Raw genomic sequence first — 17,049 nt, 5'->3', positions numbered from 1 at the left:
AGATAGATAAGAATTTCTCCATTCTGACATATTTTTTAAATTAATAAAATTGAATAAATAGAATTAGTAGATGAGTAATAAAAAAGTCTATTGAGTTTGAAGATGCTGTTAACTGTGGTCTTTCTTTTGTGGGTATGGAGATCAAAGGCTGCATGATAAGAAAAGAAATGGAAGTTGGATGGGCGAATGAGGGACAAGCGGTAAGCACTGTGGGGGACAAAGGAACGTGGGCCATGGCCAGAAAGGCCAAAAGGGGAGAGATGTTATGGACTTATAAAGAGAAGCAGGAGGTGGATGTATGGCAGAAGTGAGAAGCGGGATCTGAGATTATTGTCAAAAGAGGATAATTTGAATAGAGTTGAGAGGGCAGAAGCTGAGTCTAGGTTGACCAGGAGAAATGTAAAAAGGCTCTTGTGGAGATTTGCCTTATGTCTCATGACCACTAGATAAGTATTTCAAAAACACAGATACAGGACACATTTCCTACAGGTTTCGGTTGCCTCATGCATATATGATTATATTTGGGCAAAGTGAGAACAAATCAGGGGTATCTACTAGATGAGTGGCAAAGGCTTAAGAGTTTTCCTGGGGCAGCTGATGACAGGGGCCTACAGAATGAATGTCTGCAGTAGGCGGCCGACCCAAGACAGGACGTGGGAAGTAAATTATCATTTACTCCACACCTATGCCCAGGCCCAATACACCACTTCAGTTCACCATCACAACATGCAAGGCCAGTATCCCTGTGTCACTTTACCCGAGAGGTTCAGCAATGGGCTGAGGTCACATTGCATGCAGTAAAGCCTCCATTTGAGGCCTGTCTCCGAAGTCTTCATTATTGGCAAGTGCCCATAGGTGGCAAACCTGGCTTTCAGAGCCCAGCATCCAGAGGTTACTGGTGCATGAGATCAAACATCAGATGAAGCCTAAACATTAACTAGAAGGGCAAGCCAGGGCCTCCTGCATGATCCCAGGCTGCACATGTCCCCTTGTCTAAGCACCGCCATCAAGTGAGATAAGCCCAAGAGAAAAATCCTTGGAAGCATCCATGCCCACTGGCAAGAGCAGTAGGCACACTGGGTCGCAGGTGACCAGCCCCCTAACTGCAGTAGCTAGGGATTCCCTTGATTTCCATGGGAAGACAGAAAAAGGAGAGACTGGTCTGGACTGGAGATATTTAGCTCATGGTGTTACTCTCATATTACATACTAGTATCAGGAATTTGACAATGTAATGTAGGAATCCATGAGGAAAAGCCTGAAAAAATTTATAAGTTTAAGCCATATCTCTGCACTGCAACACTTCTCACATTTCCTTCTCAGGTAAGAATGTACCATCTTTCAAAAAACTCTTACCTCATAAGAGGAAAAGTTGGCATATAAATGAAATAGGACTCTTTGGAGATTCCATCCATTGGAGCTATCTTCTTGTGGCCTCTTGGCCTCTTGGATCACATACTTGTGATCCAATAAAAAGCCCCAGGTAGATTGATCCAGGCACCCTGAAAACTTACTATCAAGGGAAGCCACTAGATCCCAAGACTTATTAAATTAAAAAAAAAATTAGGAGCAAAAAAAAATTAACTACTCTTAAAAAAGAGTGTTTTAAATAGAAAATAAAATTTTGGATTGGGAAATATCTGTACTTTCTAAAAAAAAAAAAAGTACCACTAGGAAAAAAACATATGAACAAAACCAGAGCATTGACACACAGCATAAAAACAATCTGTGTTCTGCAAACACACCAATAATTTATATAAATGAGGTAATCCTATCCAATAAAGATGTAATATGCAAATGGACCATAACTCCACAAAAAAGATGGCGGCATCCACGGCCAATAAGGAGGGAATATGCAAAGTGACACAAGGCGAGAGGCAGAAGGCAGCTCTGGCCCAAGAAAAGGGGGAAAGGCAGCTCCATGGAGGAGCGAAGGTGGAAAGGCGACTCCAGGCCTGAGGGAAGGCGGACAGACAGCTCCAGCCTGAGCGAAGGCTGTGCTGGAAGTCAGGGGAAGGAAGGCCTACTCTGCCACGAATGTTCGTGCATCGGGCCTCTAGGATGACATGAAAGTGAAAATATATTTAAGATGATAACCTCTAGTGAGCCAAATTCCTTGCATTTGCTGCACTAGATAAGTTGTATATACATGTAAATTGTCTGTTATCTTAATACAAAATGAGACCAAAATGTGTCAACTTATTTTTCACAGAACCTACAGTATCCACATGAATCTCTTTGGTCCCTGACAATTTCACTTTGCCTGTCCCCTCTAAGAATGTCCTTGTGTTTCTCTAACTATTCTCCTCGTCACTTTTGCCTGGCCTTGCACCCAAGCATGGCAGACAGAGAATCCTAGAGGCCCAACGTTCTACAGCGGCTGTTTGCAAAGGGGGAGGAGACTCCAGTAACTGCCACACTGGATACACTTTCTGTGAGAAGGAAAAAGGGAACTATCGTGAATGCCTCTCACATACGATAGAGCAGGCTGGCAGGATGCCTACATGGCCCAAGGAACCAGAGGGAGCACATTATGGGCAGAAGAAGGGCAACCAAAGGCTGGAAGAGGAACGGTTTGCAGTCAGCTGACTCCTAGCCCTTTGGTAGCTGCTTGTAATGGGCAGAGTCCATTGGGGGAAGCAACAGACACTACAAAGAAGACCCTGCTGCTGGAAGTGGACAGGAAGTAACATCTATGAGTGTCAGAATGCAGGATCAAAGCTTGTCTACAAACAATGCCTACAATGAAGAAGGAGAAAAAATGAGAGTGGTAGGAGATGCAAGTCAACCTAGCCTTGCCCAGCCCAGCCCAGGGAAGGTAGGATTCAAGGAGAAGAAACTACAAGAGAAGAGCCTTGGACCACATCATTCTGCACAAAATGCAGTCAAGGAACTTCATTTTACTTTTGAACCAACTGACAGAAAGAGCTCCTTAATCCCTTCCTTTGCTCCTCAAAAGCCACACTAAAATCACTAATGAGATGGACGGGTATGATTTCAGAACAACTGTAATTGTGCAACCTAGATGTCCCTTTCCATTCTCTCTAAGGATATAAGCAATATATATAATGGTAAACGTGCTATACAATATAATATAGAGAACATAAGTAATTGCTAGTTAATTATATTCATGAATATCTATAACAAATGTTGAGATTATTTCCCTAATATAAGAGCCTGGGAAAGTAAGACTATCACAGCTGCATTGTCATCTAGCACATGTGTCCTGAGAGCTCAGCCATTTAGGTGTCGGTTTAGCTCCCCTACCACTCGCTCCATCCAATCCTGTCTTCTTGGGAATCTGACCTCCTGATTGGCTCTCTCATCCCTTTAAACTGCCTGCTTGTGACATCATTCTCCCACCAAACCTACCACCACCTGGTAGAATCTTGGGGTGCCCATGGAGTTGTCTGTAAATAAATTTGGATCATCGCAACTGACCAGTGACCAGTAACTGGTGACCAGTGACCAGTGGCCAGTAGGACCAGTGACTTTTGTACTGGACACATGTGCTCTTTGGCTTCAGCCACTGAGGCATCTTCGTTCCTTGCATCTACACTTCATCTTTGCTCGTCTTCTCTGACCATGTCAGGTAAGGAAAGAAACTTTTGAAGTTTTTCATTGGATTGGTATTTGTACCTAAATTTAGTAATAGTGGCCAAAGGGCATAGAATAATTTGGGGAAATTATTGAATTAGAAGTCTGAAGATCTAATTTGAGTTTAGATTTTGACATTGACTAGCTTTGTGACTTTGAACAAGTCATTGGCTCTCTCACAAAACCTGTCTTTTCCTCATCTATTATATTAGGATGTTAGAGTGGTTGTTCTATCTAATGCCTTCCTTGTTCTAATACTGAGTGTTAAAGAACACTCATGTTGAAAATGAAATCAAGACTTCTTCGCAGTGTATGAACATATACTGAATGAAAACTTGGGTGATGTAGAAAACTAACAATATGTATATATACAGGATGTCTTGTGTGTAATGGTCTAACACTACTAAGGTTTCAACTACAGTATTTTAAATTGAGTGCTGTTCCAAAAGTAATACTCACCTGTTTTTGAAGATTTCTATCCAAACTAGGTGAACAAAGAAAATAGGGAGAGAGGATGGAGATGACTGGGCTATAGGGAAGCAAGTATTTCACTGTAATTAAGTTTAGAATGTCTTCATCAGCACAGGTCAACAGGAAGTGAGGGAAATGGGAAAATACAAGCAGGAAGGAGGGTAAACTAAAGAATAAAGAAGGAGAGCATGGAAGAGCTCTCAAGAGCAAAAAGGATAGTTTGGAACGGAATGTTGAAGAGAACCAAAGAATTTAAATGAAAGCAGAAAGGGCGAAGGGTGAAGCCAGCTCAGAGTAAGGCAAAATAAAGTTGATCTTAGCAAATGCTTACACTGATAGATTAGGAAGGAAAGTAAGGGCAGAATAGGGCACCTTTAGGAAAAGCACGTATCAAAAAAGTCATATTCAGTTGCCTGTGGTTTTCTATTACCTCTCTGAACACAGATGGCACGTGACAGTTTGGAACATAAATGTTTAGAAATATATTTCAGAAATGATTTTTTTTCTATTCAAGAAACTAAGAAGGGTGATTATCTAAGGGGTTGGAGTAAACAGACTTTTCAGTGTTTTATTTCATCCTTTTTTGTAAACTATGACGATGTCTTTTCTATTAAAAATGAAATTTAAAATTTTTTAAAATATATTTTTTATTGATTTTAGAGAGGAAGAGAGAGGGAGAAAGAGATAGAAACATCAATGATGAGAATCATTGATGGGCTGCCTCCTGCACCTCACCCACTGAGGATTGGTCCCGCAACCTGGGCAGGTATCCTGACCAGGAATCAAACTGTGACCTCCTGGTTCAAATGTCCACGCTAAGCACTGAGCCTTGCTGCTCGAAAACATTTTTTTTTTAAGATATATCCTAAATGGAATGAGAAAGAATACATCCTTTATGTGATTAGTATGTTCCATGTCAAAGCTGCTTTTCATCTTTACAGTTATTTTCTTCAAAACACAGAGAGCAAGCACCCTGATACACAGCCACCACCTCCCTTTACATCCTAGCTATCAAAAGAGAAAAAAAAAAATTTAAGCCCCTCATGTCTAATTTCACATTTCTCTTAAAACAATTTTGTGCAGTCTCTTTTGGAATCCTACATTAATTTTTAAAAAATTGGAATCCAGATATGACAGTTTTAAAGGATTTGGGTACGACCCTTTCCTGAATGTTGAAGATGATAATCTAGGTTGTCAGATAAATAGAAAAACCTTCATACCTTTCAACTGTTCTTTTCTCTATTTGATGAGGTTATAATAATTGAAATATATATTTCTAATAGACTAAGTATCCATTACTTGCTTGGGAGTATTTAGAGAAACATGAATGAGAACAATAATGGAATTCCTTTACACTTATTTGGCTCTCTGCTTAAACCAGTTTTTACTGAAATATTGGTCAACATATATTGGAGCACATATCCATCTACATTGATTGCATTGTGCCTGTTATGCAATTTTTACTGATATGTCTTCTCTGTCCATATATACTGGCTAGGAACTTATTCAAAATCACCTATTGTGGGTTGGTTTTAGTGGACAGTATTCACTAAAATAGAATAGAGAATATTTACTTTTATGGTATCACATGTATAAAACAGAACTTCATTTCGTAGGAAATTTTTTAGGCTTTGATGCTTCTTATGTGCCCAAATTTGTACTAATGTCTATATATGTCTTTGTATTCCTGATGTATATGATTTTTCTCTTTGTCTTTCCAGAACTTATAGCTTTTTTATAAATCACACGTAATATATCAATTATTCATTAATTATTACTGATCTAACATTATTATTGTGATTTTATAGATGAGTAGGCCAAAACTAAGAGAGTTTCTCTTTCTCCACTGCTCCCTTTAGGAATCCCTGACATTCCGCAGGTCCTGGCCTGCACTGATCCCCTTGACCAAGAGGAGCAGCCTGGTTGGAACAACACTGGCTTGGGAAAGAATAGCTTGAGTCGTAAGGACCAAGGGACACTTGAAAATGGGACTGAATCTAATGATAGCTTTGCAGACATTGCTACACTGGTGAAGGGTATTCACCTTCCACAGGTCTTAACTTCCTTGGCTGACCTTGATCAGCCCCAAGGTTCCAAGGTGATCAAAACCAAAGACACCAGAGGCCGCAAGTTGCACGAGGGGCAGAAAAAGTCAAGTGTCAGAAAGGCTCGCTCTGATCAAGCGGGGAAGAGCAAACATAAAGCCTCTGAGCCTATCGGTGATGTTCCCAAGGCCAAGATCAAACCCAAGAGCCCAGACTGTGTGTTCGTGGGAGAAGTGGTTCATTGCAATGCTGCAGCCGGTGGCAGGGCTCCTGGGAACATGGCCGAGCATTCTAACAGCAAACGTCAGAGAGCTGCAGCCAGCAGGACCAACAAAACTAAGAGCCATGGGCAGGAAAACACCAAAAGAAACAAAGAAAAGTACTCCAAGAGAGCTGAGGAGAGGAAGCAGTCAGGGAACAACGTCAAGGCAGAGGAGAAGCCAGCCATTCCCAAGATGAAGAGGAAGAAAAGTCATCCTGAGCTGCCACAAGAGGCCATCAAAAAGCCTCGCAGCGGCCTCGGTTTGCACATGCTGGAGTCTGTGCAGGTTTTCCATGCACTGGGCAAGAAGAGTGATAAGAAAGCTGACCTGTCTTCCTCACGGGCCCAGGGAAACTTAAGCAACCCCAAAGGCCCCCAGCCACGCCCAGCTATCAAAAGATGGCTGGATTCTCCCGGGGAGGGCAAAGGTCCTGAGACAACTCAAGTCAAATGCCAGAAACCATGTGGAAGTGCTGACAAAGGGTCTTCATCTCCATCCCAGGACCAGCTGCCATCTCCCGGGAAGGTCAAGTTGGTGCCATTGGTTTTTCCAACCATGGACAAGCCTCAAGCTCGACCTGTTCCTCGCAGGCCACAGAATCTGGCATCACGTCGGCCTGCTGTGACCAACCCTGCCAAGCCTGCTGCAGTCAATGCATCCCAGCCAACTCCTGCATCTTTGACAGGTCCTGTCAGATCAGCTCGGCCAATGTCAATCAACCCAGGCCGACCAGGTTTGAACAACCCCGAGCAGCCTCCTGCTTCTAGGCCTGCACCCTACAAAACATCATCGTGTGCTTCCTTGCAGTGGGCGCCTATTCACACTGCTGTGAGCCAGACCCGGACCCCGCTTAAGCCTCACAACCACTATCCACTCCAGGATTTCGCCCTCCAACCAATACCATGGAGGAAACCTGATGTCCTTGGGCCTGTAGAATCAACACCCATCACAAATGAGCAGAGGCCAGATCGAGAGGCCATGAAGAAGAAGGCTCAACTAGAGCGTGAGAATGCTGCCAGATGCTCACTGGGGAAAATGCAGCATTTCATTGAGAGGGAAAAAGAAATGGACATTTCTCTGTACTATGGCTATGTGATGTAGGACATGCTGGGAGTGTTGGTGCCACTTTGGGTACTCGCTGTTTTCCATAGATAGATAGATAGATAGATAGATAGATAGATAGATAGATAAGAATTTCTTCATCCTGACATATTTTTTAACTTAATAAAATTGAATAAATAGAATTAGTAGATGAGTAATAAAAAAGTCTATTGAGTTTTAAGATGCTGTTAACTGTGGTCTTTCTTTTGTGGGGGTGGGGATCAAAGGCTGCATGAGAAGGAAAGAATTGGAAGTTGGATGGCGAATGAGGAGTAGGAAGGAACTTCGGCCATGGCCATTAAGGCCAAAAGGGGAGAGAAGTTATGTGGTTATAAAATGGAGCAGGAGGTTTGGGATGGCAGAAGCAAGAAGCAGGATGTGAGGTTAGGGTGAAAGAGGTAACTTTGAATAGAGTTGAAGAGGCCAGACGCTCAGCCTAGGTTGACCAGTAGAAATGTCAAAAGTCTCTTGTGGAGGTTGGCCTAATGTCTCATGATTAAGTGTTTTAGAAAACAGATTCAGGACACATTTCCTGAAGGGTTGAGTACCTTATACATATATGATTGCAGTTGGGGAAAGTGAGTACAAGTCAGTGGTATCTACCTGGTGAGTGGCAAGGGCTTAGAGTAATCCTGGGGGCAGCTGTTAATAGGGGCCTAGCCAAGTGAACTGATGCAGTAAGAGGCCCACTCAGGACAGAGTGTGGGATATAATTTATCATTTACTCAACCCCTAATGCCCCAGGCCCACTAATACACCACTTCAGTTCACCTTCACAACATGCAAGGCCAGTATCCCCGCGTCACTTTACTCATGAGGTTCCGCAATGGGCTGAGTTCACATTGCATGTGGTGGAGTAAAGCCCCAATTTGAGGCCTGTCTCTGAAGTCTTCATTATTTGTAGGTGGCCAACCTGCCTTTCAGAGCCCAACATCCAGAGGTTACTGTTGCACGAGGTCAAACATCAGGAGAAGCCTAAACATTAACTTGAAGGGCTAGCCAGGGCCTCCTGCATGACCCCCATTTGCGGCTATGTCTAAACACTGCCATCAACTGAAGCCAAAGGGAAAATCTGTTGGATGCCTCCATTCACACTGGCCAGAGCAATACGCACACGTGTGTGTGAGGCATTAAACAACTTTAGGACTTAGGTGCCAGTTCAAAGGGGCTTCCCAGGAGGCCTCCCGGTGTAGTTCTGGTTTGCAATAGCGGTAAGTATATGTTAATTCAATAATCAGTCCAAGTTCTTCATTCTGTTCTTGGATTTTGTTGAAAATATCTAAAGGGGGGAAAACTTTCTCCAGGACCAAGTCTGTTTTCAAAACTCTTTTTCAAAGTCACTTTGAAAGCAATGAAACATGCCCCAGGAATCCTCTGTCCGACTGGGAGATAGTCTTGCCACCTTTCGGGGATGTGGTTTCTGCCCTTCCTCTTGGCCAATGAACCAGAAAGGATGTGTCTCTGGCCCCAGTTTCCATGGTGCCATTGGCCCATGTGGGCTCCTGATATGGCTCACCCAATGCCAAGAACCTCCACCAGAAACTCCTACACAGAAACCTATGCAGCTCCACCCCCACCCTGCCTCTGAAAATTATATTTTGTAATAGAGAGGACAGTGATTCAGAGCCAGTTCCAGAAGCTGTATCAGAGGTATCTGTTTGTGGTTTAGCCCAGTTAAGACTGGGCTCCGTTTTAGATTGCTCTCTTGACAATATCAACTCCATTTTGCTTTTACTTTCTCAAGCCACTCTGAAAAATCATTCAGCATTTTTATTAAAAACTAAACATGCACCTACCATACAACCCAATAATTCTACTCCTGGCTGTTTATTCCAGAGAAATGACGAGGTCTATTCACACATACGTAATAGCAAAAACTTGAATACAATAGAGATGGTTAAATAAACTGTGGTATATCCATACCGTGGACTATTACTCAATAATAAAAAGGAAGTGCTATTGACAGATGCAACAACCTGGGTGAATCTCCAGAGCGTTATGCTGAGTGAAAAAAAAAAAGCTGATCCCTAAAAGTTACATACTTGATGGTTCCATTTTTACAATATTCTTGAAATGGCAAAATTATAAAAATGAGAACACATGAGTGGTTGCCAGAAGTTAATGAGGGTGTTGGAGTGGGTGGAAAAGTGATTATAAAATGGCAACATGAGGGAGGGATCCTTGGGGTGATGGAAATGTTCTTGATCTTGACTGTATCAGTGTCAATATCTTGGTTGTGATATTATATTACAGTTTTGGGAAATGTTACCATAAGTGGAAGCTAGCTCAAGGGTATAAGGCATCTCTGTATTATTTCTTATATCAGCAAGTGAATCCATAATCATTTCAATATAAAAAGATTAATATTAAGAACACTCCCTATGTCTGGGTTGCAGCCCATACCAACTAAATTACATGATCTGCAGGTGGGAATCAACCAGGCATCAGTCGTTTTTAAAGATGCTCAAATGATTCCAATGGGAAGCAAGTGTGGGAACCACTGAATAAGGAAGGCATCTCAGAAGCCTCCAAGGAGATATTTAAGAAGAGGAAGGGGAAAAGCATTTCCTAAACTTCTGTCTGTAAAGACATCTTTGCAAAAGGGATTACATTTTGCCACAGCCCCAGTCATTGTGAGGGAGAGAACTTGGCCATTTCTTACTCATCTGGCCTTGAAGCTTCACTAATTGAACTTAGGCTTATAAGCCAACCACTTGGTTAACTGGAATAATTTATCAAAAAATTTTAAAGTCATTTCATAAATAATCCTATTTCTTTCTCTCCATCTTCCCCCCAATAATCTTTATTAAATCTAGCCTGAGAAGGTAGGTTATACAAGTGCTGCTAGGTTTTCCAAAGCCTTCCCAAGGTATTACAGGTGTGCTGGTGTTTTAAAAGTAACATTCCACCCCGACCTGACTTAAATTTCAACTCCTTGCATAGTCACTGCCTTCTTTCCAAGAAATTTGTTGGAGATACCACTTAACTTCCTAAACAATTGGCCTCCTAAATCAAACTGAAAGAAGAAAGGAAAGGGACTGAATCTTGCCTCTCATTACACTTGGACCCAATTTCCCCTTTACAGTGAATCTTACTGCACTGTTGAGAGGATTTTAAAAATGTCCCTCAATTGCATGTATTCAAGTAGTACCATGACCTATTTTTCAGCCTACATCTTCTCTTGGGACTTTCTCTTTTAAATTAAAAACATTGCTTAAAATGTGTTATCAGAGCAACATTAATGTATTGAGTAAAGGCAGCCTTATCAGACAAGATAACCTGCTTTTCCTCAAAGATGCCATTTTTATTGCATTAAGGGTTGTTTGCTCAAAGTGATCTGAAGAAGCCACATGGGTTAACCCTGTACATCAAGTCCTCTTTCTCACCAAGCCAATTTCCTGCTTGATGTTTACACTCCAAGTAACATAAGTATAGTAGTGGCTCCATGGAGACTAACAGAATAGGAAAGATTGAGCCATCTTTCTTTTTAACCCTTAGTGGAGGATATTTTTCTGTTGATTTTTAGAGAGAGTAAAAGGGAGAGATGGTGGGGAGAGAGAGAAAAACATCAATGTGAGAGAGACACATCGATTGGTTGCCTCCAACATGTGCCCTGACCCGGGCAAGGGATCCAGCCTGCAACCCAGGTATTCGCTCTTGACTGATAATAAAACCCTTTGGTCCGGGGGGTTGAGGGGGCAACATTTAACCACTGGCTCTAACCGGCTAGGGCAGATTGAGCTGTCTTTAATATTTGTTTTTGGTTTTTATTTCCAAGAAATCTATTTGGGTAAGATGAATATTAGACATATATGCTAGTAAAGGTAAGTAAATCCACCTTATGATAAAAAAGAACATAATTCCTTTACTGCTAAGCAAAAAAAAAAAAAAAAAAAAAAAAAAAAAAAGAGTGGTGAGTCATTTTGTTCAAGACAGAGGCTCTTCTAGATGTTAAGTGTACACAGACATCCAGCATTAAACTCGGTTAAGGACAACCAATGAAAAACAAGCTGAGCACAAAGATTTACCTCCCACCCCATGATGTAAAGTTTCCACACAGCAACATCTGGAGGCTGCACAGGCCAGATGACTTCAGTAGAAGACTCAGAGGTGAGAAAGCATGCTTAGCCTTGGCTCTTTGTGAACACAGCTTGTTGCTGAACCAGTTCACTCTGCTTCTATTTCACAGTTCTATCGTCCCAACCGAGTGCCCTCATTTGGTTCTTCCAAGGCATGAAGCCCTTTTCCCACCAACGACCTTTTCTCAGGCCAGTCCTGCTGCCTTCACTGTGGGTCCCCAGACTCCTTGCCTGCTGGCTCCCTCTCAGACTTCAGGTTTCCATTAAAATAATATCCCTTCCCAGCCTCCTCATTCCAGGGGAAGTCTCTGACTCGGCACCATGTTTATTTCTGAGTCCTACTCCAGGGCTTGACATCTAACAGATAACGATTTGTGAAATTAATAAATGCTTCCTCCAAAAATTAATAAATGTTCCCTCCAGCTATAAAAGTACATACCACACCATTCCTTAAGAGAATTTGAGTGACCAATAAAAATTAATTATAGTTTTAGTTAGGCACACATACAGCCACCTGATAGTAAAACACCAAGAATGTAATGATTAGTCAAGCCATTCGGGATCAGAGGCTAATTAATGTCAGTTGCTCAGGTAACATTTTAAACAGGTGCCACACTGAACAACCTGTGACTCAGACCTGTTTCACAGGTATTCCCTCCTCTGAACACTGACCTGCATCTATTATCTGTCCCATTCATCCTTTCAATAGGTACCTCTACTGCTTTATGAATCAAAGCAACCTCTTGAAATATTTTATTTGTTAATCCTCATCCGAGGATATTTTTCCACTGATTTTTTTAGAGAGAATGGAAGTAAAGGGGAGGGAGAGAAACATGGATGTGAAAGAGGCACATCGATAGGTTGCCTTCCAGAGGCATCCTGACTGGGGGGCTGGGGACAGATCCTGTGACCAAGGTATGTGCCCTTTGTTAGAATTGAACCTGGGACCCTTCAGACCGCAGGCCATGCTCTAACCACTAAGCAAACTGGCTAGGACCTTTTGTAATAGATTTTAAGCTCTTGGAAAGTAAGGACCACTCTTTTAATAATAATAATAGCAAACACTATTATATTTTCTATGTGCTCGTCATAATGTTATATGCTTTTCTGTACTAATAATATATGCAATGAAGCCATTATCGGAACCCAAGCTGAATAACCTCAGAGCCTGGCACACCCTTTCCTTAACCCTGGATTTGACACTTCTCAACTGTTTGCATGGCCTTGACTATGTTGCCTCAGTTTCTTCCTCTATAAAATAAGGCATGACATAGTACCTATCTCAGAGGGTTGTTGTGAAGATCAAAGAAATCTGGTGCCTGTAAAATGCTTAGAAGATGGCTGGCACATAACAGGTGCTCATGAAATGTTAGTTGTTGTTATTATTGTTTATAGGAAAGTCCCCAGTCCTGGGAAATCCCTCAGTCCCAGTGTTTAATGGAAAGTCTCATGTCCTTGGCAAAAGTTCACAATAGGTCCAGAGGGCAGGCCTGGGACAGGGGGTCAGCTGCTGTCCTGTGGTCACCCTTCACTGACCCGCCACTCTCAGAGCCCAGCTCAAAATTTCCCTGTATGCCCTGTAATTGCCCCTACCCCCACCACACACAATATTTCTACTTCTTAGTCAACAGATTGTGATGCAGAAATTGTTACCTTTTGTCATACAAACATTCTTCTACGTAGACCATCTCCCTGTTTCCCCACTTACTGTTAAGTTTTTTAAGCATCCCCTAAGAGCAAACTATTTGATGTTTGATATTAACTGACAAGGCTAAACCGCCTTGCCTACCTGAAGGAAACCAGAGCACCTAGTGCCCCCTGCCGCCTTTTCAGAGGAAAGGCCATCAAATACGAAGAGTTTGATTTATTGACGGTGAAGTTTTGCTTATCGAGGTCTAAAGAGAAATCGGTATAAATATCCTAAATTTTGAAACTAGATTCAGGTTTTACCTTTTCTTAAATTCGCCTCCTTGAATTTCCGTTATTTGCTTTGCCTTTGCAAAACTGACTTTTACTTACTAATACTTTTCTCATTTACAGTTGTTTTCCTTGAACTTGCGGTTTGACTACGGGGATTTGAACTGGTTTGGTCTTACTTTTGGCTCTTTTTCACTTCCGTGAAGCCCCGAGACCGGCTCGCGGGGGCGAGAGGCTGCGGCGTCAGCGGACGGAGGGCGGCACCCCGGCCTTTCGCGGGGCGGGACCGGAAGTCTCCCGCTGGCTCCCGGGGACCCTCTGCGCCGGCCCCCCGGCGCTCTGGAAAGACGAATCCCCCAGGATTTAGAGCGCGCGCCCTGAGGCCAATGGGACGCTGGCGCATGGCTGAGTGTCAGGCAGGCTCAGCCAATGAACATGAGCTTTGGAGAGGGGACTCCGCCCCCTACTTGGGTCGCTTAAATGCGTCCCACTGCATTCCCCGGAAGCCAGAAGGTGTGCTGAGGCATCTTAGTAACGAAGCGGGCTCTGGGGCATCCACCGCGTCCACAGCGGTGAGCGGAGCGGCCAGGTGTGCCCAGTATGTCAGAAGCTGGTGAGGGAGAGAGGAGCATGGAGGCACGGACACCCCCCAAAATGGACCCAAGGCCGCTTCCGTAGGCGGATCGCCTGCCTGGACCCGCGAGTCCTCAACCTGGAGCCAGAAGGCCAGGGACGCAGACCAGATGACCTGCGGCGGGAGCCCGGAGGACGCGGGGCAGGTGCTGTGGGGGTGGTGGGAGTTTCGGTTCAGCGTCGTCGGGGAGCTTTCTGGAGGAGAGGGCAAGTGGCCGAGAGGAAGGTATGCCCTTGAACCTGGGCTGAGCCAGGTCGAAGTTGGGGTCTCCATCCTCTTCCCTCCCTCCTTCCATCCTTCCCTCCAGCTGGGGATGGAGTCACTTACTGACTGCAGTGTCCACTGTCGCTAGGAACCTGGGTGCCTGAGGTCATATCTTGTGCTGCCACTTTCTAGCCAAATGAACTTGGACAAATTATTTAATCCTCCTGAGCCCCCAAATTCTCATCTGCATAATGGGGACAACAGGAGTGCCAGCTTTCTAGAGTGGTTGTAAGGATTTGTTCAGTTAGTACACATCAAGCTCTTAGAATAATATCTGGCACTTAGTAAGTGCTAATCAATATTAGTTACTGTTATTATAAGTATTTGATAATGTCTAATTCAGTGGCTCCTGCCAATGAAATGTATCAAAGCACAAAGCTTCTTCTCCTTAAAAGTATTGGGATATGTGGCCTCTTGAATGTCTTGTAGGCCCACAGAAAGCAAGCTTTATAATCCACTTAGGGATGAAGATGGAGTGAGCCACATCTTTGTGTCAATCACGTGCTTGTGACTGGGGATCAGTCCCAGACCAGCGGTAAATGATAGCGCGTCTCCCCCACCCCCTCTCCCTCCAGAGAAACCCCAGGACAAGTTCACAGACTTTTTCTGCTTAAGAATCCTCACCTGGGAGCCAGTTAAAAATGCAGTGTCCTTGGGAATGGGGACCCATAGCCAGCCAGGCCTGGGGTTGAGCAGGGTCGCAGGGTCACTATTAGTAACCATCTAAGCCAAAGAAGGCCAACCAAGTTTTTTGAGAGTGACATCTGGGTTCAGGGTAAGACAGAAGTGGATGGTAACATTTTGATAAGAGGGTTGGGTTTTGGTCTTGGGGTAAGAAAACAAAACAAAAAAAACACACCTTCCAGTTTGAATATTGCCCAGGGCCTGGTGGGTGAGGTTGCCTGTCCTTTCCCTCTTCCACCTGGGGATGCTGTGGTCTTAAGTTTAGTTAGGGTCCATGTAGAGCTGAGATTTCAGTAAGGAGGTAATGCACATTTGTTAATGTCTTTCAAGGGTAGACTGTGTGTGTGTGTGTGTGTGTGTGTGTGTAGACCTTGGCTGTGGATGGTGGCTTTATTTGTTATTTTTCCAATGCAAGATTTGGGAGATCCAGCTCTTCCTTAACTCATGGATTTCCTATAAGACATTCTAAACCAACAGCTTCCTTGTAAGATTTCTTGTGGCCATGTGTCTCACCCTACCATTTTAGATAAATAGTTCGTTGGTGGCCTGATACAAGCAAAAAGGACCCAAAAGACTATTTTACCAAATTTGGAGAGGTCCTTGACCATACTATAAAAATGGATCCCAACATTGGAAGATGAAGGGGTTTGGGGTTTATCCCCTTTAAAAATGGAGAAGGTAAGCTGCGTACTCCACCAAGGGCCCTTGTGTAGAGAATTTATTTCTAAAAGAACAACATGATCACGATGAGTTTGTGGGGGCTGCATGTGGCCAAGTGTACTGGGGGAAAGTAGAGTTTAGGGACTTACGATGTAAGTGGGGAGTGAGAGGAATATGGGTTGAGGTCCAGGTAGAGGACAGTAGATATTTCTTTCCTATTTGGGGCACTGCACCAAACACTTCACATGTGAGGACTAGAGAAATACCCAAGGATGCAATGAGGTAAGTATTATGTAAGTGTCATTTCACAGAGAAAGAAACTAAGGCCCAGAGAAGATTCAGTAACTACAGTAGATCACACAGTGAGTAGGGGGTGGAACAGTGAGGATTTCCTGCTGCTTATTGTGGAGGAAACAAGTCTTACACTGGGACTGCCAGGACAGGGAGTGAGGACTGATTTATGTGTGTGTAGCTAAACCAGCCTGACTTCAGATGTAGATAAAGAAAATGAGAATTATAATACCAATGCAAGCATGATCCCATCACCAAAAAAGAAGGCTGAACGACTGTGTTATTTTAATGACAGATGGATTAGGAGGTAAATAACCCAAACAGAGCATACTGCACCATATGGAGAAAAGAACTTGCAATTGGATACAGTGGAGAAGGGGATGTAAAAGCATGTATGGATTCTGTATCTAACAAGTCCAGGATGAGGCTGGCAAGTACCTCTAAACCAGTCAAAAGTGTTTTCAGCCCAGCCAGCATGGCTCAGTGGTTGAGCATCGACCTATGAACCAGGAGGTCACAGTTCCATTCCCGGTCAAGGACACATGCCTGGGTTGCAGGCTCAATTCCCAGTGGGTAGTGTGCAAGAGGCAGCCAATCAATGACCCTCTCTCATCCTTAACTCATGGATTTCCTATAAGACATTCTAAACCAACAGCTTCCTTGGTTCCTATCTCTCTCTCCCTCTCTCTTTCTCTTTGAAATCAATAAAAATATTTTTTAAAGCATTTTCATGCCCCAAAAGACGCCAGTGTTCAGTCAAAAATAGCAGCTGCTAAATGAATTAGTTTGGGCATACCACACAAACAAACATGCATTATCATATTGTTTCCTTGATTGTTCTATGAAACTGAGTAAATTTACATTTTCTGATTCAGAGGTTGCAAGTAAAATATCTTGTGGGAAAACAAAAGAAGAAATTTCTATAACAGATGTGTTGGCCCCTTACAGCGTAGAGCTGATTTTGCCATATCTCACCAACAATGATGTTTTCTACAGCATATCAACTTCAAGGGATGAGCCAAATCATGGCATCAAGAAAATGTT

At 43.2% G+C, this 17,049-nt stretch overlaps 1 protein-coding gene across 1 annotated transcript; it reads left to right on the top strand.

Annotated features, from left to right (window-relative positions):
- Positions 1–134: 134 nt before the first annotated feature.
- LOC307105382 (uncharacterized protein C2orf78-like) lies at positions 135–7,476 on the top strand (the record flags this gene model as incomplete). The annotated part of the gene is made up of 2 exons (XM_079781142.1): positions 135–200; positions 5,884–7,476. 2 exons carry the CDS (start codon positions 135–137, stop codon positions 7,474–7,476), a joined length of 1,659 nt encoding a protein of 552 aa, XP_079637268.1.
- Positions 7,477–17,049: the final 9,573 nt, after the last annotated feature.

The sequence above is a fragment of the Cnephaeus nilssonii genome (assembly GCF_951640355.1).
Source record: "Cnephaeus nilssonii genome assembly, chromosome: 9".
Taxonomy (NCBI): domain Eukaryota; kingdom Metazoa; phylum Chordata; class Mammalia; order Chiroptera; family Vespertilionidae; genus Cnephaeus; species Cnephaeus nilssonii.
This window is presented reverse-complemented; position numbering and strand designations above follow the sequence as displayed.